This window comes from Melopsittacus undulatus, chromosome 4 (genome assembly GCF_012275295.1).
Source record: "Melopsittacus undulatus isolate bMelUnd1 chromosome 4, bMelUnd1.mat.Z, whole genome shotgun sequence".
NCBI lineage: Eukaryota > Metazoa > Chordata > Aves > Psittaciformes > Psittaculidae > Melopsittacus > Melopsittacus undulatus.
The window spans coordinates 82,352,487-82,375,616 of record NC_047530.1 but is presented as its reverse complement, the minus strand read 5'-3'; the positions used below and the strand labels follow the sequence as shown (position 1 = coordinate 82,375,616).

The 23,130-nt window shown below is 40.5% G+C and overlaps 1 protein-coding gene across 1 annotated transcript; it reads right to left on the bottom strand.

Annotated features, from left to right (window-relative positions):
- Positions 1–95: 95 nt before the first annotated feature.
- Positions 96–18,710, bottom strand: LOC101880383 (leishmanolysin-like peptidase). The gene is made up of 17 exons (XM_005153787.3): positions 18,501–18,710; positions 18,050–18,147; positions 17,910–17,940; positions 17,322–17,404; positions 16,757–16,874; positions 15,719–15,897; positions 15,051–15,156; positions 14,719–14,813; positions 13,738–13,855; positions 12,426–12,533; positions 10,675–10,751; positions 9,931–10,041; positions 9,050–9,182; positions 8,305–8,464; positions 7,452–7,582; positions 6,462–6,672; positions 96–3,691 (listed from the first exon to the last, which is right to left on the bottom strand). The coding sequence occupies exons 1-17, from the start codon at positions 18,672–18,674 to the stop codon at positions 3,597–3,599; spliced, it is 2,028 nt and encodes a 675-aa protein (XP_005153844.1). The 5' UTR covers positions 18,675–18,710; the 3' UTR covers positions 96–3,596.
- Positions 18,711–23,130: the final 4,420 nt, after the last annotated feature.

Genomic DNA, 23,130 nt, shown 5'->3' with positions numbered 1-23,130 from the left:
AAATTTGCTCAAAAATGACTGTTGCAATAGTGGTCCTTTATTGTGATTATTCCTGTGGTTAATAATTGTCAGCTCAAAGGAAAGCACAAGAAGAATCAATTTTCTAAAGACATTTTATTGATGAACATTTTTTCCTTCTCTTGAATGATATACTTGTTTTAAACAGTAAAATAAGGAAATTTTTACTCCATAAATAATAAAAATTAGCCCTTATATCTCAATCCCATCAAAATCTATGTAAAATAATTTGTTCTGTATTTACATTCTGTACTAAAATAGGAAACACATGTTCAAGGTCAGCCAGTTCTCTCACAACAGTTGTTTTACCTCCAAGGTAAGCTTCACATTAAAAAGGCAACATTTGTGTTTTGGAAGTCTCGTAGTACAAGATCACATTATTCGGCTTACAAATAGACCCAAATCCTAAAGAATGTTACATCTTGCAGGGGAAAGACTGTGACCTGCTCAGCCGGCTGAAAGTCACACCTAGGAAGTTCTCTGTAATTAACCTACATGCAAAGTTGTGACAGTCTCCCAAGATCTCAACTTATTTCAAGAGCAATGGGTTTCCAGTTTTCAGTGTGATTTTACTTGCTGCATGTTCATCATAATTATTTGAAACATTAGAAAAATGTCTTCCTAAATTATGACTTCCCTCGACCTCTACTTGAGCCACTACAGATTGGAACTACAGGGGTAAAGAAAAAAGACTGCAAGACTAATTTACTTCCATGAGCAAACATGGAATGTTTTAAAAAACTAAACCTGTGGGCATTACCCACTGAACATGTTTCTGCTATAGACAAGGTAACTCCCTCATCTCTGAGTACCATAACCAGGGCTCCTGCTGCCCCACCTCCACTGGTGAACACACAAAGGAGTGTTTGGGCTGTATTTCAGTTTTCTCACATCAGAGATGCATTAGGATGGACTTGCCACAATAAGGGTCAGGACACCTAAAGTAGGTGCCTGCAAGCTTTGTGTTTATTCAAAGCCAATACTGGCTTTTACAGGGCAAACGATTCTTAAAGCTACATAATTGATTAGTTTAAGCTGCAGTTGTAGCTGTGTTCTACCGTCAGAAATGGCTTATGGTTCCTACAGTATTTATTTTGCTCTTAAAAACCTGAGACATGTTTTTACTTCATTTTAAGATTTGGAAGTTCACAGCAGTCTACAAGCTTAAATCAAACAGAACTGAGGTAGTCAGTTTTACTCAAATACTCTTCTTGACAGTCATCAATTCATTCTCACTTTACCTTGAACTCAACACATCTCTTGGCAGTTCCAACATGGCTACAGCTGCTATTGCACTGACAGGACAGAACGTGTTGGATTTTGCTGGCTAAAGCACCTTCCTTGCCGGACTCCCCAAAGCTACATTCAGTTCTGCAGTTCACAGCCAGTTGAAGGGCTGCACATCAAAGAAGTTATGACTGATATTTCAGATTATTAAGGCAGTAATAGCTTTACTTCACTGATGCAGCTACTCAGCTAAGCCAGGTGAACCTGACTATAAGAGCTCTGACAGGCAGGCAGGTTTTCCCCCGTGGGTGCAACACACTATGGCCTCTTTCATTAGAGCACACATACAATTCAGAAGTAGGTGAGCACTGATTTTTTGAACCATCTCCCAGTAATTCTTATGGAGAGAATAAAAGAAAAACCCTCAAGATAAACAACTGTGTTGAAGACAAAAAAATTCAATTAAATATGACAAATTTCACACACAGACAGGAGACCAGCATATCAAATACCGAGCACAATAAATTAACACCAGTAAAAAAGTTTAAGTTATAAAGTTAACCAGAAAGTTCAGACAGTGCAAATATTTCACAGTAAGAAAAAATAACCAATAATTTCTTTTCAAGTATCAAAAGCATTGTTTTGTTGAGTGATACCATTTAAACTGTATTATTGCACAACAGACAAAAAATACAACATCAACCTCTGGGACCTAAGATGTATTCTCAAACCTTTCTGTTTTCAAGGAATCAATTGACTCTGACTGCTGATTGTGCATATATTAAAATAATAAGTGTTCACTTATTAATCTGAGTGTTTCTTAATTGGAATTTGTACATATTTAAAGCATTTCTAATTTGTATTGCTTCTCAGAAACACCTGCTTAAGGCTAGCCTTGTATAATTCAAAGCAAACTTAACCTGCAGTTAAGAAGGGGAACTAGCCCAGTGCAAGGTACTCTCTTGACTGTGATGCCTTCAGACAGTTTTAGGTTGCAGCTTACTCACCTCAGTGGTGCTGTAAGAGTTTCTTTAAATAAAAAACCCAAACAGGATTATTTGCTATACATTATAGAGTCAGAAACAAATACAAACATCCTTACAAGTATTCTATAGAGCAGCTGTGCTTAGGTAGACAGATTTTACTCCTTTCTTTCCTCTTACATATTTTGTCCATCAAGTGATTAACTTTATAGCAAGCTGTGCCCCCATGTGGTTCAAAATGTCCAATTCTCAACTTCTTAGAAATACTCAATCCATAGTACCTATATGTCCAAAAAAAAAATGGAGGGAAAAAAAAAAAAGCTAAAGAAATATTTCTTTACGCATTCAATACCATTTTTGGTTTAGAGAACTCACATGGTACTGTAAGATTATAGCTGCCATTGCTACTTGTTTGCCCTTCAACAAAAAGTAAGAACAGCCGCACTGATGTTCATACTGCTTAAAAGAAAAAATTCCATTATTTAAGAAACAAACCAACAAAATGAAAAACAAGTAGAAATCCTACCCCAATTTTACAGATTGGGTGTCAGTACTGAAAAGCCTTTGCCTAGCAAGAGAATATTCAAACATCTGATGTATTTGATCTCACAGTAGAACTGGCACATACTGAATGAGAATGGGATTGCCAGAAAGTTGTCTTGGTTACCAGTCTGAAATTCTGCTTTGTGCAGCTAGGAAGGTTTAAGTGAACCCCAAGAATTAGTCACTTCACTGCAAACTAGTATGAAATCTGAGAAGCCTCAAGACTGCAGAATCCAGTCGTGGGGCAATGGCCAACAACTGGTCTACTCTATTAAATTATTTCTTCCTCCCATAATTTGTAGGAATTGGCAAAACCACAAAATAATCCCCACACCTATTTGGGCCTGGGTTATTAGCAGTGGTCACAACCAATTTTTACATGGCTTTTGACTAAACCGCTGAGGTATATTTCTAGTTGAGGATGCTTTGCTGCCAGTCACACAGAGGTCATAACAAAAAAAACCCAAATGCTCAGTTCTACAACAGAAGAGTTCTTGCTTCAAATCTTGACGGAATTGCCAGGTAGTGTAATGCAGTCAGCAGAGTGCATCTTGTTACTGCCTCAAAAAAAAGGTAAGTCAAAGATTGGAATTCAGGAAAATACTGGCACTTATTGAGATGACAAAGTAAATTTTTCTCCTCTCAGACTCTGCCTGCTTTTGTCAGCACCTTCATGACAGCTGTCTGCACCAATACTTGCCAGGAGAGATGAGTTTCAGCAGAAGACAGCTGCCTGCAGAGACAAAAAAAACTCCATGCTCCATAATAAGGAGTGCAACACAATGGTGTATCATCTTGGAACAGCTTCTTGCCCCATGCTTAACTCTATGCGCAGAGAAATAATCCTGTTAGCAGGGGAATTAAATTCACCATCAACAGCCAAAGGGTTACAACCAGACCAGATGAGCAGGAGCATAAGTCTAAAATAAAAAATAAAACACAGTAAAACTTATAAATGTTATACTTAAAGAGATGATAAAATAACAAAGAGAACACTAAAAACCACCAAAAAGCAGAACCATATTTGTGGTAATCTGCATTGATTTATTCTAGCTTTCAAGGCCAGAACTCAAACCAGACAAACAACATGATTATTCCCTTCATAATTAAATAAATCTCTGCATTCATTCACTAATAGCAATTAGGAGCAAAAATGAGAAAAAATTTATTGGTGTGGCAAGGCAAGAGCAGGAAGTTCCCTATGGCAAGAATGGGGAGAAGAAACATTTCAAAACCATAAGCTCTCAAAAGACCATTTTATTAATGCTTCTGATCTGTAAGGCTGTAAATCATGTAAGTACCCAAGCCACAAAACCAGCAAGCTGAAGGGAGGGATAAAAAAGAGGAGGCAGAAACCCCAATACATGAATCAGGGAGTCTGTCCATATGGTAAGTAATCCACACAGCCATGATGCTTAAGAAAACCATGGACACACATGTAAACTTGAACAGATAAAAGTCTTTACATATATCTAGATATTATATATCTAGATATGCACACATACACACACACACATATATATAAGACCCAGTAAGAATTAAAGCTGGCTAGGGATATGAAAGATAACAGGAAGGGATTCTATAATTACATTGCAAATACAAGACAGACTAGGAACAACATGGGCCCTCTCCAGAAGCTATCAGAACTGGCTACCTGGGACTTGGAGAAGGCCGAAGTTCTCAATGACTTCTTTGCCTCAGATTTCACTGGCAAAGGCTCTGACCACACCACCCAAGTTTGGAAGGCAAACAGGGACTGTGAGAATGAAGACCTTGGGCCCACTGTACACGAGGATCTGGTTCGAGACTATCTTAAGAACCTGAACGTACACAAGTCCATGGGACCTGATGAAATTCATCCACAGGTCCTGAAGGAGCTGGCGAATGACATTGCTAAGCCACTGGCCATCATATTTGAAAAATCATGGCAATCAGGTAAAGTTCCCAATGACTGGAAAAAGGGAAATATAACCCCCATTTTCAAGAAGGGGAAAATAAACGATGCAGGGAACTACAGACCAGTCAGTCTCACCTCTGTGCCTGGCAAAATCTTGGAGCAGATTCTCCTGGAAGGCATGCTAAGGCACATGAGAAACAGCAAGGTGCTTGGTGACAGCCAGCATGGCTTCACTAAGGGGAAATCCTGCCTGACCAATTTGGTGGCCTTCTGTGATGGGGCTACAGAACTGATGGACAGGGTTAGAGCAGTTGATGTCATCTACCTGGACTTGTGCAAAGCATTCGACACTGTCCCACACAACATCCTGGTCTCTGTATTGGAGAGACATCGGTTTGATAGGTGGACCACTCAGTGGATAAAGAACTGGCTGGATGGCCACATGCAAACAGTTGTGGTCAATGGCTCAATTTCCAGCTGGAGACCAGCAACAAGTACTGTCTCTCAGGGATAGGTGTTGGGACAGGTCTTGTTCAATGTCTTTGTCGGTGACATGGACATCGGTTTGCCGATGACACCAAGCTGTGTGGTTCAGTTGATATGCTGGAGGGAAGGAATGCCATCCAGAGGGACCCTGACACACTTCTGAGGTGGGCTGATGCCAACCTCATGAAGTTTAACCATGACAAGTGCAAGGTCCTACACCTGGGTGGGAGCAATCCCAGGCACAGCTACAGGTTGGGCAGAGAAGAGATTCGGAGCACCTCCCGTATGAAGACAGGCTGAGAAAGTTGGGACTGTTCAGCCTGGAGAAGAGAAGGCTGTGTGGAGACCTCACAGCAGACTTCCAGTATCTGAAGGGGGCCTACAGGGATGCTGGGGAGGGACTATTCGTTAGGGACTGCAGTGACAGGACAAGGGGTAACAGGTTAAAACTTAAACAGGGGAAGTTTAGATTGGATATAAGGAAGAAATTCTTTCCTGTGAGGGTGATGAGGCAATGGAATGGGTTGCCCAGGGAAGTTGTGAGTGCTCCAACCTTGACAACGTTCAAGGTCGGGTTGGACAGAGCGTTGGGTGACATGGTTTAGTGTGAGGTGTCCCTACCCATGGCAGGGGGGTTGGAACTAGATGATCTTAAGGTCCTTTCCAACCCTAACTATTCTATGATTCTCTGTGTGTGTGTGTGTGTGTGTGTGTGTGTGTGAGAGAGAGAGAGAGAGAGAGAAACACCAAGCATGACTTCAAACAGATGCTACAAGATGTGAACCTCCTAGGTTACCGTTTTCTCATTCTAAAAATCTAACCGACAGACCTCAAGTCAAGCTTTTTTCCTCCACCAAAATATGAAACTGACAAATCTTTCATGCTCTGGGATTACAGCATTAGCATTGTCAGTGGGAAGTTATAGAAGTGAGAACTCACCTTCCAGCAAGATGTTAATTTTGAAGGTTACAATAATGATACGGTCTTCCAAAACCAGCTCACATTTTCTGGTGACTTGCTAGGCTAAAGCTGGATTTCTGGGAAGACTACCGGAAGGAGACATGACATGAAGTAGTTACGTTTCAGACACATTTCTCTCACGCTAGCCACTACCTTGCACAGCTACACAGCAAGAAGCAGGGTGCCTTTGCCTTCTTCATTTAAGTCCTGTATCTAGGATCTTAGAACAGCCAGGCCATGGCTCTCCTTTCCTGCTCCCTGACAGTCCAAGCTGACATAAACCCTTAGAGTTCTCAGACATTATATTAAATGTCTGAAGTTTTACTTCAGCAAATAAGGCAACCTACCGATTGGTGCAGTTCTTGTTAAATTAGAAGACGGAGGATCCCGCTCTGGGGGACAGGAGTCACAGAAGTCTGAACAGGCTGGACAAATCAGATTCCCGACGTGTATCCAGCCATTCATCTGAATGCTCACAGTTAACACCTGACCTGAGCGGCTGCACAAGTACGCCATGTCCTTGACCCACACGTGCAGCCCTTGTGGAGAACAAGAAACCTTAAAATAAAAGAATGAAAGTCAAGTCTGTATTATGATTTCTCAGAAAAATGTTCTAGGGGTTGGAGGCTCTTTCAGTAAGTAAGTATTACATTCAGTAAACACTTGGTTTTATAGAGCATAGATTAACTGCAAGTGTTTTAATGCATTCAGAACAAATATTTGGTTCAAGGAGGCTTTAAAGGACTGACTGTACTCTTTCTGCAATTATGCAGCTCAACAACTGAGAGCCAGAGTAAGATCCAGCTGCTGCTAATGACTACTTTTTTAGGGTTGTGCTGTTGTTGAAAGTGACACCATTAGTAAGGTAGTCCTGAAGATAAGGAGTATAATGAAAAGTAAGTGACATGCACAGCATTTTCCACCTTTGAAAAATCAGAGAGACTAATTAACATTAAGCTTCAACAACAGAAGATTCCAGTGTTAAGTATTCCTACTTAGCTGCAGAGAAAGCGTCATACAGGTAAGACAAGTGAAGCCCCTAGAAAGACTGGAAGTAACACACAAACCATCCCAGCGGTCACACATTTAACCTCATGCATAATCTAAACTACAGGTCTAAAATTGTTAGAAAATAGTTATAAATAGAAGATAGATATAAAATACTTAGAAGATACTTATTTTCAAAGCATGCCATATGATTATATACATATATGTATAGTGATTAAAGGCAGAGAGTAGAAAGTACAGGTGCAAAGTTCTAACTGTCATAGTCTGTATTTTATGCCAGACTTTTCCCTTTAGTGTAATTAAAAAAAAGAAAAAAAAGATTAATGTACTTGGTAACATCCACTACCCCAGTCAGGGTAACTGAGTTTCCTCCTGCACTGTTCCATGACAAAAGCAGATTTCTGAATCAGACATACAGAGTTTGGTCCATACTTCTCTGCACCATAGTTTTTGGTAGGATCTAAGGTAGAAAGAATATAGTAAATTGCAACTTACTAGGAGAACAGAAAGTTCACATCAATTTAATATTCTATAATTAGTCAGTGTCTCCACAGGCAATTCAAGGTTGGAATCTTTCAGACCATTAATCATTATCAATTTGGGAATTACGCTGCCTTGAATATGAAGTGGGAAGAAACCCGAGCAAGCACTTGCCATCAGAACTATGTGGGTATGTTTGCCCCACAGAGAGTGCCAGCTGTGATTGGTGGCTGAAGGACAGAGGGTGTTTGGTTGGTTTTGAGACAATTGCACAGCTAGGTAACATCCTACAGCATTCTGGAGCTCTGCAATATTGAGCATTCATGCACTACCCTAGGAGATAAGCCTGTGACCTGGTAATTTGCGATGCTTCTTGCCTTGAGAAAAACCACACTTACAGAGGTGGAATATAATTATTTTTCAGAGACTTTAAAATATAAGCAACCAACTCCCCCCCCCCCTTTGTCTTATATTTGGATCATTTGGAGTTAATTTCTGTTCAGTTCGTATGCAGTTCTTGTATTGGATGCATTTTCTTCCTGTGTATATAAGATGTGCTGTGCTTCTCATCCCAGCACAACTTTTACACAGCTAGTATTGTAAAACTAATTTCACATCCAATTAGTTAGGATATATAGCAAGTTCACTCCAGATTAACAAACATAGTCTCTTAAATACCATACTGAAGTTCTGAAAACTGACCTGGTTGGTTTTCAATTATTCTGCAATCTGAGCTGCGTTGAAATTCGCCACTTAAATGCCAACTGAATTCTTGACTAAAGGGACAATAGTCAGCGATTTCTACTGAGCCACCATAATAAGGCAACTCTTCCTCTGGTACTCCATCAAGACTGTCAAAATACTGCAAAACAAAACAGGTAGTGAACAGTTTGTGCAAAGACAAGTGAACAACTTTCTTATATAGAACCAAGCGCTGCAGCTGGAACTACTCAGGAATGCTGTTAATAATAACTTACAATACCCATGAACCAGATGAGCCAGAAGTATTTAAGAATACTTAAATAATGCAGAAAGATTCACATTTGCATGTATCACTCCCCACCTCTTCCCCTGCCCCCGGACCATTTGCAGTCATAGCATTCTCCAGCATGAAAACAACAAATTTCTTAGCATGCAGTGACATAAGGCAGCAGACTGGTTGAAGAAATAACTAACAAAACATTCTGGGATACTTACTCTGCACAGCAACATTTCCATCTGATATTTGGTTAGATGACCAAGTGATATCCTTATTGCTTTATTAAGATCACAAGGCTTTTTTTTCCAGCCTCCAGACTGCTTATAATAAACTAAGCAGATGCTTTTCACAATATCTACTCTTGTCTACTAGTTCAGAATTAAAAAAAAAGAAACTAATATAATCACCTGGCTGCAAAGCACAAGAATTAAAACAGTTAGTTATGTGGCAAAGCAAGATTCATTATACCTGATACTCCTGAGGTAACTGCTTTGGAAACTTCTGCAAGTTGCACACTGCTACTGCTCTTTGGTCCTGCCTGCAGGTTAACTGCAAAGGATTACTCCTCAGAGTGTCACAGTATGGACTGATTAATTGCCTCCTCAAAAAGAAAAATCACATTAGATCAGTGTCACTGCTTTTCATAATTTTACTAAGCAGCCTGTCAAGTCAGGCTGTTTCCACTCTCCCCCACGCTTGGTCAATCAGACATAAAAGCTCCCACTTCTTCTCTGGAGGCTAATTATTGTTATTTGTCTGGTTATGGGACCTTTCTAATTTGAAGAATATCAAACCAGAGTTACAATGCACCTATTTAATTTTAATGACACTGCTTTGTACATTCTAAAGAAAACCCCTAAAGCATACAAGCAAAACAGGCCACCACACAGCTGTGTCCTAAAAATTTACTAGTACTGTAATAAAGAAAGAAGGAAGGCTTTGTGTTGAAAATGCCTTTTAGAAGGCTTTGTTGTGAAGATGCCTGTCATCATCTTCTGTTGCTTTAAGTACAATCCAGTAACTCAAAATTACATAGGCTGCATTCCCAATTAACAGGGACAAAATAAGAAAGCAAACACTTCCAGATTAAGTTCCTCTTTCCTCTGTAAAGCACAGCCCTCTTAAAGTGTAGAATGTGCTTACACTATAAGATGTTTGGCTCTGCATTTATTGTGGGGGATGCTTCTGCTCTTAATACATTTTGTGTGCTCCTTCTTGGGTGCACTCTGAAGGTACTTAATGAGGGCATTCCTTGTTAATCTGCCTCTACTTCTTTTTACCAAGTTGCATGTGAAGGACAAATGTAAACAAGCATCAGAGTCTCCTCTTTAAAAAGATTGTATCCTTACTTTTGTCTCTTTTGGTCAATCCAGAATTTACAGCTCTTCATCACAAAGTCACAGCCTTTATTGCGTCCCCAATCTAATTTCTCTGCCATGCTGTAATTTGCTTTATACCAACTGCAAAGGTATTTTGAAATGAGAATGCAGTTACTTAAAAAATTAGTGTTCTGATTAATAAAACAACAGTTCAAAGAACTTCAAACTATGCCTTAAGGTCTTCAAATCAAGAAAAAAAGGGAAGCTGTATCCCCTTCTGCTTGTAATAAAATATATTGCAATTTCACAATTTTTCAAGTCACAATGAACTAAAAGAAATTTGCATTGCTTGCTTCTTAAACAGCAATGCATTGTGATCTTCAAAGGAACACTGCCTACAAGAAGATAAAATTTTTGACAAATTACGCTTTTGATCTGCAAGAAGAGTTGAAAAATTATTCTACAGGTTTTATAAATGCAGCATAGAAGACTTATATTAAGAAAAAAGTAAACAGATATTACTAACAGTACTATGCATTGCAATACAATCCAAATCTTTAAGGCTAGATTAAGAATAGACAGGTTTTGAAATACATAAAGAAAAATGAACATACTAGGTTTACCTCCTTGTATAATGCAATGCCTATTACACCCATTATCTACTGTGTGGCAGTTTGATAAGTACAAGTTCATCAATTCCAAGTAAGATCAAGTATAAAGAAAAAAAAATCAAACAATCTCCTTCCAACCTCCCTCATCCATATTAATTCTTACCCTGTATCTTCCATTAAGGCTAAGGTGATCCTGGAAAAGACTCGATTCTGTGTATGGGATCCAGTCATTGCTTCATTCTGAAAGGCACCAGATACTATTAGCAAGCCACCGAAAAGCCTTATTGTAAGAAAATGCTTCCTATGAAAAAGGATTTTGTTTCCAGTCCCTTCTTACTATTGACAATCAAACTCCAACCTCTTCCATAAAAGTGATCAAAAGTACAACTCCTTTCCCCACTCCACCCTACAAAGCTTCAGAATTCTAGAAGTTAGAAATGCCATTCCAAATTCTGGCTAAATTTTATCCATGACCAATGTGTACTTGTTTTTCTCTAGGCAAAATAAAACTCTTCTCTCTTCTAGCATATTTATCAGCAGCAATCACACCAGGTCTTCTGTCTTCTTTTGGCAAGATGAAAGCCAAGCTCATTTAATTTTCTTGAGCAAGACTGATTTTTAGTTTCCACACAATTTCTAGTAGTCCTTTTCAGCATAGCCCACATGCTTCAAGAAATACAGCACTACAAATAAAGCTTTATTAGAGTGGCAGTTGAATTTTCCACCTCTTTTAAAAATAAGCAAGCCCATGTCATCCTCAAAAGAGCAACTCCAGTCACCTTTTCCTAATTAGTTTCTTAATCATCTTATAACTGGCAATTGTAACACCCATGTCTTTTTTCCTGCTCAGTCATTTCCATCTGATAAACTTTGGGCTTACAGCAAAAGTCACTCACCCTTAATTACACAACTCTGGGATTTCTACTACTGAACTTCATCTCATTTCTATTATTTCTTCAAAACATGTAGTTTTCCAGCCTTTCCTTTCCATTACTGTGATTAGGAGTTACCGCTAGCAAACTTAGTAGTGTCAAATTTGCCTTCTCCAATGAGAACCTGATCAAGACCAAAACCAAACTATACCGGTTACTTTCCAGAGACAAAGTTTCTCTGGAAAGGTAAAAAGGAGACTAGTAATAGTATCCTATTACTATGTCAATCCTATTCAGTCTTTAGAATTAACCTCATTCTAATGGCAGTCTTTCCATTTGGCTTCAAACTACTGTTCCACACTAAAGGTTACTGAAAAGCAGGAAAAGCTGACAATTTTGGCCTCAAGAAAAACACATTTTTCATGATTACTGCTGCAAAAAGGTCTGTGCTGAAGCATTACCTTCTTGTTTACTTCACTGCATGTAACAGTAACTAGAAAATGTATCTCTGCAAATATATTGCAAAGTTATAAATAAAAATAACCTTAAATGAATGAAAAGTGTTTTCAGGATGAAAAGCGTTTCCTTGATCAGATGAGGTTCTGGAGTAGAGACGGCAAAAGCTAACCCCCGGGCACGTGAATGAAGATAAGAAAGTCAAGATAATGAATAGACAGAACAATCAAATATTTGAGGCAGAGGGTGACAAAGTTGAAATTACTCAAAGGAATTCCCCTTTTTTCCTAAAAAAAAAGAACCATAGTTTCTCAAAAAGGCAAATGGCAGACAAAAGAGAAATTAAGTCTTTCAGTGATCATCTTACCTCAAACTCATACCCTGAGACTTAGCAACAAGATAAGAAGATAGATTTATCTAGAAATGGGGTGTTTAAGTATTTTTAGCTTAGTACTGTTTGTGATAATTTTTGATGAAATTTGATACAACTGCTTTCCAAAGCTCCAGTACGTACCACTATAAACCTAAAAATAAACAGAAGAACAGATGTTCCTACCCCCACCCCACTCCCAATACCAGCACTAACCTCCAACAGTCTTTTTTCCCAGTGATTGAGCTCAGTACCCATGCCACCTTGATTTTCAAGCTCCATTCCCTCTAGAATTGGACAATTAAAATGTTTTCGAGCTTCTTCCTAGAAAGAAAACATTTCAGCTCAACTTTCATAATATTGAAATGGACACCCATATACAGTCCTTGTGTTCTACAATTATCTCTTCAAAATATTTTAGCATTTCTTTTTCTACCATCTTGATTTCCTCTGAGTGTAAAAACACTTCTACTGAGAAGCTGAGTAAGCCAGGAAGTAACCCAGTACCAAGTCTAACAATGTGTCTACTCATTTCCTGGAAATACATGATGAAAGTTTACAAGACTAAAACACCAATGGAATTAGCTGAGAATGGCATGCACTCACGACCATAAAAAAACTAAACAACCAAAAAAGTGAACAGCATAGGAGCACTTACCACCCTGCTTCTGCCAAATGTTTCAGATAAAAACCACTTTCCTACTTGGAGTTTGCATGTGTCACCAAGTTTTGTATGGGTGAGTGTTTTCTGCAAGATACCTGAAAACCGTCAGGAGCATAACAATGCTGTGGTTTCACAGTCAGGAGCCCAGCTACACTCTTGGTAGCACCAGTGAGGCACTACCCAAGAGCACCTTTAAATGCTCTGAAGAGTTTGTGCAGCATGGCCAATTTTAAAAACGGGGTAACTAAGTCTGCTCTACATATTGTGTTACATGTAAAACAAACAAGAAGATTATTTGTGGCCAAATATGATTAACATTGTAACTTGTTTCCAATCCAAGCATAGTTTAAGCCTATGTTCTCTTGGGAGTGGGGGAAGCAAGACAGATTTCAAGAATACTTCAGGAATTTCTTTTTTAAATGTGACAAAACATTCATTGCATTATTTTATCATCAATAAAATTAGAAAGAGATTAAACCAATGCTTTTAAAGAGAAAAGTAGAAAGAAGGATGAACTTATAAGAGAAAAAGCTGTGACAACAGTATCTGTTAAGGCAACTAGATGTCTAAACTTGTAGGAAGACATCTAAAGAGGAGGATTAAGGAATCTATTCAACATCAGTTTTTCTTAACCTTTTATAGCTTACCTCCCAGCCCCTTAACTGTCTCTTTACTATGTCAATTTATTTATTTCATGCTCTTGTCAACCATTTTCCACTTCACTTTTGAATCTTAACCTCTTAAGTAATTATACTGTCAGGAAAAGGGTATTCAGTACTAGGTTATTACTTCCTAAAGAAGAAATATTTATGACTCAAGAATGTGGCATCCAAAGTTTAAAATTTTAAGTTTATTCACACTTACAACTACACGAGGTGTTACCAGAAGATAAACAGTATGGCGCAGCATTTTCCCTCCACGTATGTCCCATAACCTCACTGCTTTATGAACGACTTTATTGCTCCACTGATACAAACCTAGACTGTAAGAACAAAATTCTGATTACACATCTTTCCCACAAATACATACTACTGAGCAAAGAACTATCCCTGTAACAAACAGAATCATGAATAATTTTTGTACATCCTCATGCTTTCTGAAGTTTAAATTTCTTATGCAACCTTTCTCCTTTGCAAGATATGAATTCATTATATGCACACGTCTGACTTAATAAAGATTATAAAATAGATACCTGTAGACTTAAGATGTATTTTGTGCAGTTACCGAAACTGCAAGAAACAAAGTAAAAATCCTCAGAAATGGTATTAAAGAACAGGTGAACAAAATTAAGTTTTCTACCCTCCCACCTCCATAAATTGCTGGAACACTTCTACAGTATCAACTAAATGAAGAAAATAAATTGAATAACAATTGTTATCGAAGAAATGTTTTTTTCAATAACAAGTCTGAAAAATCACACAATAGACTACATACATTCTGCAGTGTGTAGTCAGCTCTGTGTAACTGTAAACCTTGACTGATATATGTCTTAAAAATGAACTGCACTGATATTAGACAGACTACAGAAAATACAAGTCTCAATTTAGTTAAGGTGTTCAGCAAGCATCAACCTTTAAGCATGGGTAGTTTTAACACTTAACTTCAAGCCTCCTGATAAATTAAATCCTGCCTTACTTTGTAATATATGTGGATAATACAAGTGCTTATTGCTAATGTAAAGAAAGACTAAAAAAGCAGCGTACATGAATGTTTGAACATAATGAAGGGAAAACATTCTAAAAATGGAATCAGGCTGAATTTTCAACAGGCAAAAATACATTCCAAAAAGACAATGTGAAAATATCCTTCAAATGGAATACAGAGAGGTCTCAAAAAATAAAATACCTTTCATTAAAGGGAGGGAGTCCATCCGCATATCTTGTTGTCAGAGGTTTTCCATCATCATTACGATAAAATGCAAACAGACCAGCTGAGAAACCCTTCAAGTTGAAAACCAAGCACACAGAAACCTTTGGTAAGACATGCACATGCAAAGTCAAAGGCCATGAAAGAATTATCACACCCACCACAGATAAACTAGAAGTACCACATTTCAAGGCAATTAACACAAATTGAAGGAGGCAAAGCATGAGCTTTCCTCCACCAATCATCCTTCTCTGGCAACAAGCTGGAAGCACAGATTTCAGAGAAATACATTTTATAACATCAACCCTTACCAGTGCATGGATAATCTCATGTTTCACTGTAGATAACATGCCAACGAACTCCTGAGCTTGTGTTGAAATCATATTTGGACACAAGTTAGCATATCCTGCTATTGGCCTGGAAGACAGTTTTAAAATTAAACTGTTTTCAGTAAAATACTAGAAAATTCAAATGATACTCACTTGAAGAGGCAGAAGGTTTAAAATAAAAATGAGTTTTTTCAAACAACTTCCCAAGTAATTTCTAAAATGTCTGTTAACAATACAGCAACTGTATTGCTGTCAGTTGAAATTGGGAGGGATGGGTTCAATCTCTGTAATCAGTATTTGGCACAGGTGCTAGCCTGTGTAAGAGATCTGAATTTTAGGTCAGGCAAACTATAAAGGTACAAAGTGTTACAACGACTACAACTGACATTCACCTCAACAGAAACAGGATCTTGAGATAGAGTTTAGACTGTAACACCAGAGGATTAGCTTTGACTTAAATGCCTTTCAGCTTTGCAAGTTAAACACCATTTGATGGTTTTGTGGTTTTACATAAATACAGCACTTGTCTATTTCACTAACGACTTCTACTTTGCTGTATTATGCAACACAATTAAAACTCCACATCTAACCAATTTAAAACAGTTGTAAGCTTAATCTAGAAAAGAGTTTACAACAGAGGGAATACTTGCCTGTCCATTTCAGCTTCCAGTTGGCAGTAGGCTGCATATGCAATGATATTTTCATGGCCACACCTTTCAGTAGTGAGAGCACTAACGTAAAGTACAAAGTCAGCGTCTCGAACCCCTTCTTGGTCAGGTAAGCCGGTGGGCCCACAGTGCCATTCATTCTCACTGCACACCCTGCATTGCTTTGACAATGTTCAAATGAAACAATATAAATACTTCAGCAGTAATCAAAATTTTGCATTACAAAATTCAATTAGTTTGAAGTCAAGAATAAATCCCATTGTAAGCAACCAGAAATGAGAAAACTCCATGCGAAGACAGTAAATGAAACCAGAGCCAACTTTGAAATGACTAGCTCTTTTTATTTATTACACACCAGGAAGGTGGCAGCTTCTGAAGGAAAAATAAAAAGGTCTGCCAAGCCAGATATCCCAAAACTAGCACCCTTTATTGCCTAGAAATTGAAAAATTCTTGGCTCACGGAAACAGTATACCTAAGGAGTAACTGCTTTTCACGTGTAGTCTGGTACATTTGTAATATCATAGTTGAAACTTCAAGATAAGAGAAAGAAATCTACTGAACACATACTGTGGTTGAATTAAAAGTTTACGCAAAAGAATAAGTTCAAAGCATTTCCTGCACTATGCTGCTGCTTCAGAAGATAACCTCTTAAAATATGGTCTTTAAAAAAATCAGAATTTGTTATTAATTCTGAAAAAATCGGACAAATTACTCATGAACCAAGGTGAATTACAAAGTGAGTATCAGTAATTTAACGAGCTTTGAATCTCATCCTCTTTGTACAGTTCACTATAACACAGGCTTAGAGAACAGTAAACAGTCCAGTTTTACTTGACTTTTGGTTGAACAGAATAAACTAAAGAAAATTCCACTAACTGAAGTTGTTCTGAGTCTGCCACTCAAATGTAGTGATCCCCCATGAAAAGGTCACTTCTGCACAGTTAGTAATATTAGCTTTTTTTATTAATTCCCACAAACAATAATATTTCAAAGGTTAAGAAGCACTTGGCTTAGCTTACCTGGAGATGTTTCACAGGAACTATGACTGGCCCACACCTTGTGTGGTCTGCACAGGACCCTCGGCAGTATCTATGAGGGTCTGCTTTCCTCCTTAAGTATTGGTTTGTGGCACACTGCCTTCAATAAAACATGAAGGACAGTCAGAACCGGTTTATTATTAAACTGTAAAATAATCTTACAGCACCCAACGGCACTACAAATACAGATATTTAATGCAACTCCACAGTGAGAACTGTTAGTTACCCAGCTCTGGAAGATAACGCAGTTGGAGTATCCACATGTTTAAAGAGAGATTAGGAACAAGTTCATAAATAGGGGTATGGGAAACCAGCAGCATGTATACCCTTTAACAGCTCTGATACAACACATGGAGATGTTGACCATGGAAGGCAGGCAGATTTGTGTGTGTTCCCTAAACAGCATCTACTACCACCACTGAGTCAGGTGGATCACTGATCTGATTCAGGAGGGCATTCCTTACACTGCTGTTCCCATTTCAAAGGCTATACAATGCAGTGTTAAACATCACATAAAGCAAGTGATTTTCAATGAAGTTTCACATACCTGCTTAGTAATATAGTACCCGTGGATTTGCGTACTTGAAATGTTTTCTCCAAATAAGATATAGCTTGTGGAAAAAGTTTGCTCTGAATAGAACAAAAATAAAAGTCACCCAACAGCAGTGCAGATATAACTCACCTTATAAGCATTAACTACCAAGTTATATGGTAGAGCAGAATAGCAAAATCCCACACTCCCTAAAAGTACAATTGTTATGAATATATTTAGGAAATATTTTGTTTCAGTTCCAATATTGTTATTCTAAAGATTTCACTGTTTTGTATTAGGATGGCAAAATGAGAAAAGAACCACCATTAATTTTAATGTACAGCTTCAAGGAGGATTAAAAAACTATATATATCCTGCCCACCGAAACCTTTATACCTTGGGATATAGCAAACACCTGTCAAACAACATTCAACAGAATACTGGAAGTATTTGAAACAGAGGCATCATCTGTACACAAAGCCTTAGTCTCCCAGACTAGAGGATATGAAATTGCTGGTATTCAAAGCCTTTAATTAGATTTGCACTAAGCTTAGCATCCATGTAAATATGTACAAAGAAAAAGGGGAAGCAAATATGACATACCTTTATAAGGTGTCTTTTCTCAGGTAGCAAACTATTTCATAAACAAAACAAACGAGCTTTAGTTAATAGGACTTTAATTCTCAGATATGTGTGTGTGTGCGGGGGGAGGGGGGGGGGGATTGTCACAACGCTATACTCACTCCTCAACACTTCTGTCGTATGTAATGTTAATTCTTAGCTGCTGATCCACATTTCTCTTCAAGACATGATTTTCCTTCAGAGGGACTTGGTAGACAACCTGGCAGGGGGAGGACCAAGCCGCTGCAGGACAGCCCCACCAGCGGGTGCTTCCCGCTCCTCCTCACCTACCAGAGCACCCTTCTGTCCGGCTTTACACAAAGCCCCTTCCCGCCTTTCTGCTCCCACACCGCCGGCACGGTCGGGCCGACACCGCACCACACCGCACCATAGCACACCCTCACCAGCGCTGCCACCGACCACACCCTAGAGGAGCCAAGCGACCAGACCCGCACAGCTCGGCCCGCGGCAGCCCGGGGTGGGTGGGGAGGGGCGGACCCAACAACGTGAAACAGCAGACCCCTCACCCCCAACCCCTCGCCGCCGCTTAAGTACCCCCCGCGGCGGCCCCACCTCCTCGCCGCTGGGCACGCGGTGGTGACAGAACGAGGAAGAGAAGGGAGAAAAGGCGGCGACACTGCCGCAGCCCAGAAGCGGCAGCAACAGCAGCGCGGCGGTAACAGCGGCCAGCAGCTGCCGGCAACAGCGGCGCGGCCCGAAGCGCCCATCGCCTGGCTCGGCGGCCATCTTCAGCTGCCCTTCCGCCGCGTCGCCATGGAGGCAGCGCCGGTGGTAGCGGTCCCCGCCAATGGGCGAGCGGGGAGCGCGGGAGAAGGTGGGGCGGAGGCGACGGGCGCTCCTCATTGGGAGGAGCTCACCGAGGGGTGGGGCAGGGGGTGAGGTGAAGGTGACGGAGCGGGCGGCTTGGTGCAGTGCAGCGTAATGCGGCGTTTGTGGGGGCAATGCAATGCAATGCAATGCAATCAATGCAGTGTAGTGCTGTGTAGTACAGCACGACGGAAATGGAGCGTAATGCAATGTAGTGCTCTGCAGCTGAGCCTCCTGCACAGTGGTACAGGGCAACAGTGAGGCAAGGCAGCGCTGGGGGGTGGGTAGCAGTGTGGTTAGGGGGCAGCGCAGCATTGTGCAGGGCAACACTGGGCGATGGAATGCTGTGTGGCGCAATGCAGAGCCGTGCAATCTGGTTGGATGCAGTGTGGCACAACGCACTGCTGTTGAGCAATCCAGTTGGGTCCATGCCGGGGAGGGGAGCTATGCATCACATTGCTGCAAGCCTCACAGAGCTTCAGTTGCCCTGCTGCTATTAAAAGCCAGTTAGGGGCTTGGGAGCCAGGTGTCCAGCTCAGCAAGACCTCTCATTCTCTCCCCTAGACTGAGCTCCTTGGTCTCTGTGAATCCTGCACCTAGAAGAGTTTTCTCCCGGCTCTGAATCTGAAATCCTACTGCTGGGAAGTAAAGTCCTCTTGCAGCCAGCCCATCCCAGCACTCGAGTCTGGAGCTGAGATTTCAATCTTCATATGTGATGCAGCCCCTTTTCTCAGCCCTCAAACTCTGTACAAAGTATCCCTAAATTTCTAGTACAGAAACTAGTCAAGAAACTCTTAATACCACCAACAGGGGTAACGATTGTCTGGGGTTGTTTAGTACTTCATCTTGCAGCTCCTGTTGCATTGCAAGGCATTCAATTATAATGAGGGCCATGCAAAAGAAGGTGGTGTGTCCTGGCTCACCCAGTAGCTCTATGGCAGCAGGGGAGAAGCTGGTAGATGCCTGGTGCTGTCAGTTCTCTGGCTAGTTGCTCTGGCTAGTTCCAAAATACAGAAAAGCACCCAAACAGGCAGAAAAGGGAGAAAAGCATCCTCACCTTTTCACAGGGAGCAAAATCTATTAAAGCAGGAGTGGGTTAAACTCTGCTTTGCTTTAAATGGGAATTTATGCAGGACATGTGTTGCACAGGCATGTGCTATGAAGAAAAGAAATTTTTTACATTGCTGCCTGTCACCTACAGATACCATAAGCATTTTTTTCCCTTTGCAGGTAATGAGAACATTTTGGTAGAGTTTTAAGACATCCTGGCAGCTATTTGCAGCGCAGGTCTCCTTTGGACTAAGAAAGAATAATTTCACTTGGAGTCTGTATAAAAATCTGTTACTCAGCCAATACAAGAAAACAGTTTTGTCTTTTAAGCCATTTCTGCTTCTCACTATTCATAGCATTCCTATGACATAAAATTACTCCAAGTAAATGTGTTGCTTTACATTTGAGTGTGTTCAAAATACCACGCAGCCCCTTGGTCACTGTCCCCTGACCCCCAAGTAGGATGGAGAAAAGGTAAAACCTGCAGGTTGAGATAACAACAGTTTAGTAATTAAAATAAGGTATAATCCTACTACTAATAATGAAAAGTAAAATAACAAAAAGAGAGAAAGCAAAAAAATCCAAGTGCTGCACAATACAACTGCTCACTACTTGTTGACTGATACCCAGCCTGGCCAAAGCAGCAATCAGTCCCTTCCGGTTAACTCCCCCCAGTTTATATACCAGTTTATACAGCACAGCATGAGATGCTGTGGTATGGAATACCGCTTTGGCTACTTTGGGTCAGGTGTCCTGTCTCTGATCCCTCTCAGCTTCTTGTGCCCCTCCTCACTGGCAGAACAACAGACTGAAAAGTCCTGATCAAGGTCAAGACTACTTAGCAATAACTACCACATTACTATGTTAATAGCACTGTTCTCAGGCTAAAGCCAAAACACAGCACTGCACCAGCTACTGGGAAGAAAATTATCCCACCCAAAACCAGGACACTTGGTAACACAATGTATCTGTTTGAAACTACTTTCATTAAAACCAGGTGTATATGGCTTTTGATTGGCAGTTGTAAGATTGTAACTATAATTAAAGGTACAGCTTGCAAAAGATAAACAAATACCATTATTTACTTGCTTCACAGAATTTTAAAAGCTTTCAGGTGCTTTAAGCATGGTAACTGAGTTATGCAACTGTAGATGACCCTCTGCAAACCACTAATTCTACAGAGATGTTAATATTTCCATACTGACCAGAAGACGAAGTCACAGAATCATAGAATAGTTAGGGTTGGAAAGGACCTTAAGATCATCTAGAACTTCTTCCTTATACCCAATCTAAACTTCCCCTGTTTAAGTTTCAACCCATTACCTCTTGCCTATCACTACAGTCCCTAATGAAGAGTCCCTCACCACCACCCCTGTAGCCCCCTTCAAATACTGAAAGGCTGCTATGGGGTCTTCACGCAGCCTTCTCTTCTCCAGCCTGAACAGCTCCAACTTTCTCAGCCTGTCTTCGTATGGGAGGTGCTCCAGTCCCCTGACCATCCTCGTATCCCTCCTCTGGACTTGTTCCAACAGTTCCATGTTCTTTTTATGTTGAGGACACCAGAACTGCACACAATACTCCAAGTGAGGTCTCATGAGAGCAGAGCAGAGGGGCAGGATCACCTCCTTTGACCTGCTGGTCACACTCCTTTTGATGCAGCCCAGGATACAGTTGGCTTTCTGGGCTGTAAGCGCACTCTGAAGCTGGGTCATGTTCATTTTCTCATCGACCAACACCCTCAAGTCCTTCTCCACAGGGCTGCTCTGAATCTCTTCTCTGCCCAACCTGTAGCTGTGCCTGGGATTGCTCCCACCCAGGTGTAGGACCTTGCACTTGTCATGGTTGAACTTCATGAGGTTGGCATCAGCCCACCTCACAAGTGTGTCAAGGTCCCTCTGGATGGCATTCCTTCCCTCCAGCGTATCAACCAAACCACACAGCTTGGTGTCATCGGCAAACTTGCTGAGGGCACACTCAAACCCACTGTCCATGTCACCAACATTGAACAAGACCAGTCCCAACACCTGTGGGAATTCTTAAAGAGCCAAGGCCATGTAGTGAGCGATTCCGATACCCTGAGCCTTGTTACTGTAAAGTAAGAAGATTCTTGGCAGGCATAAGCAAGGTCAATTGTTTTGTTAGGCCTCTGTAATTTCCCACTGAAAACGTGCAGAGAATGATCTCTGCCAAGGTTGTAGTTTCCCACTGTATTTTTAGAGTAAGGTATTTAATCGCAATTATAACAAGTTATAAACATTAGCTTTGTAAATGGTAGTAACCTCTAGACTAACCAATTAGAGCTCAGTATCCAAGGCTGTTACATAAGGGTGTAAGGGTATAAGAAGAGCACTGTATCTAATAAAGTTTGGCAATCGCTTGATCACATTGATAGTCTCTGCGTTGTCCATGACTCCTGCATCTACAAACACCGATCCCTGAGGAATACCACTTGTTACTGGTCTCCAGCTGGAAATTGAGCCATTGACCACAACTCTTTGTGTGCAGTCATCCAGCCAGTTCTTTATCCACTGAGTGGTCCCCCTATCAAATTGATGTCTCTCCAATTGAGAGACAAGGATGTTGCGTGGGACAGTGTTGAATGCTTTGCACAAGTCCAGGTAGATGACATCAACTGCTCTAACCCTGTCCATCAGTTCCATAGCCCCATCATAGAAGGCCACCAAATTGGTCAGGCAGGATTTCCCCTTAGTGAAGCCATGCTGGCTGTCACCAAGCACCTTGCTGTTTTTCATGTGCCTTAGCATGCCTTCCAGGGGAATCTGCTCCAAGATTATGCCAGACACAGAGGTGAGACTGACTGCTCTGTAGTTCCCCAGGTCATCCATTTTCCTCTTCTTGAAAATGGGGTTATATTTTCCTTTTCCCATTCACTTGACTGCCATGATTTTTCAAATATGATGGCCAGTGGCTTAGCAAATTCATTCACCAGCTTCTTCAGGACCTGTGGATGGATTTCATCAGGTCCCATGGACTTGTGCACGTTCAGGTTCTTAAGATAGTCTCGAACCAGATCCTCGTGTACAGTGGGCCCAACGTCTTCATTCTCACAGCCCCTGTGTTTGCCTTCCAAAACTTGGGTGGTATGGTCAGAGCCTTTGCCAGTGAAATCTGAGGCAAAGAAGTCATTAAGAACCTCAGACTCTTTAGCATCTTGAAAATTCCAGAAGCAATGACTTTGTATGTGGAAGAAGGATGTATATAATGCTTGGGACCATGGAAAATGCCCCGAAGAAACATGTGTGAATAAAGGAAATCATACACAGGGTATTAACAGTATGCTACAATAGCTAGTGGGGTGAAATAA

What these genes read in the sequence shown, in the direction of transcription:
- LOC101880383 (XM_005153787.3), bottom strand. Translation starts at nt 18,674, where the DNA reads ATGGCCGCCGAGCCAGGCGATGGGCGCTTCGGGCCGCGCCGCTGTTGC. An exon ending in TACGACAGAAGTGTTGAGGA is followed by an intron (nt 17,941 to 18,049) that starts GTGAGTATAGCG and finishes TTTATGAAATAG; the next exon opens with TTTGCTACCTGAGAAAAGAC. An exon ending in TTCCTGTGAAACATCTCCAG is followed by an intron (nt 15,898 to 16,756) that starts GTAAGCTAAGCC and finishes ACATTGTCAAAG; the next exon opens with CAATGCAGGGTGTGCAGTGA.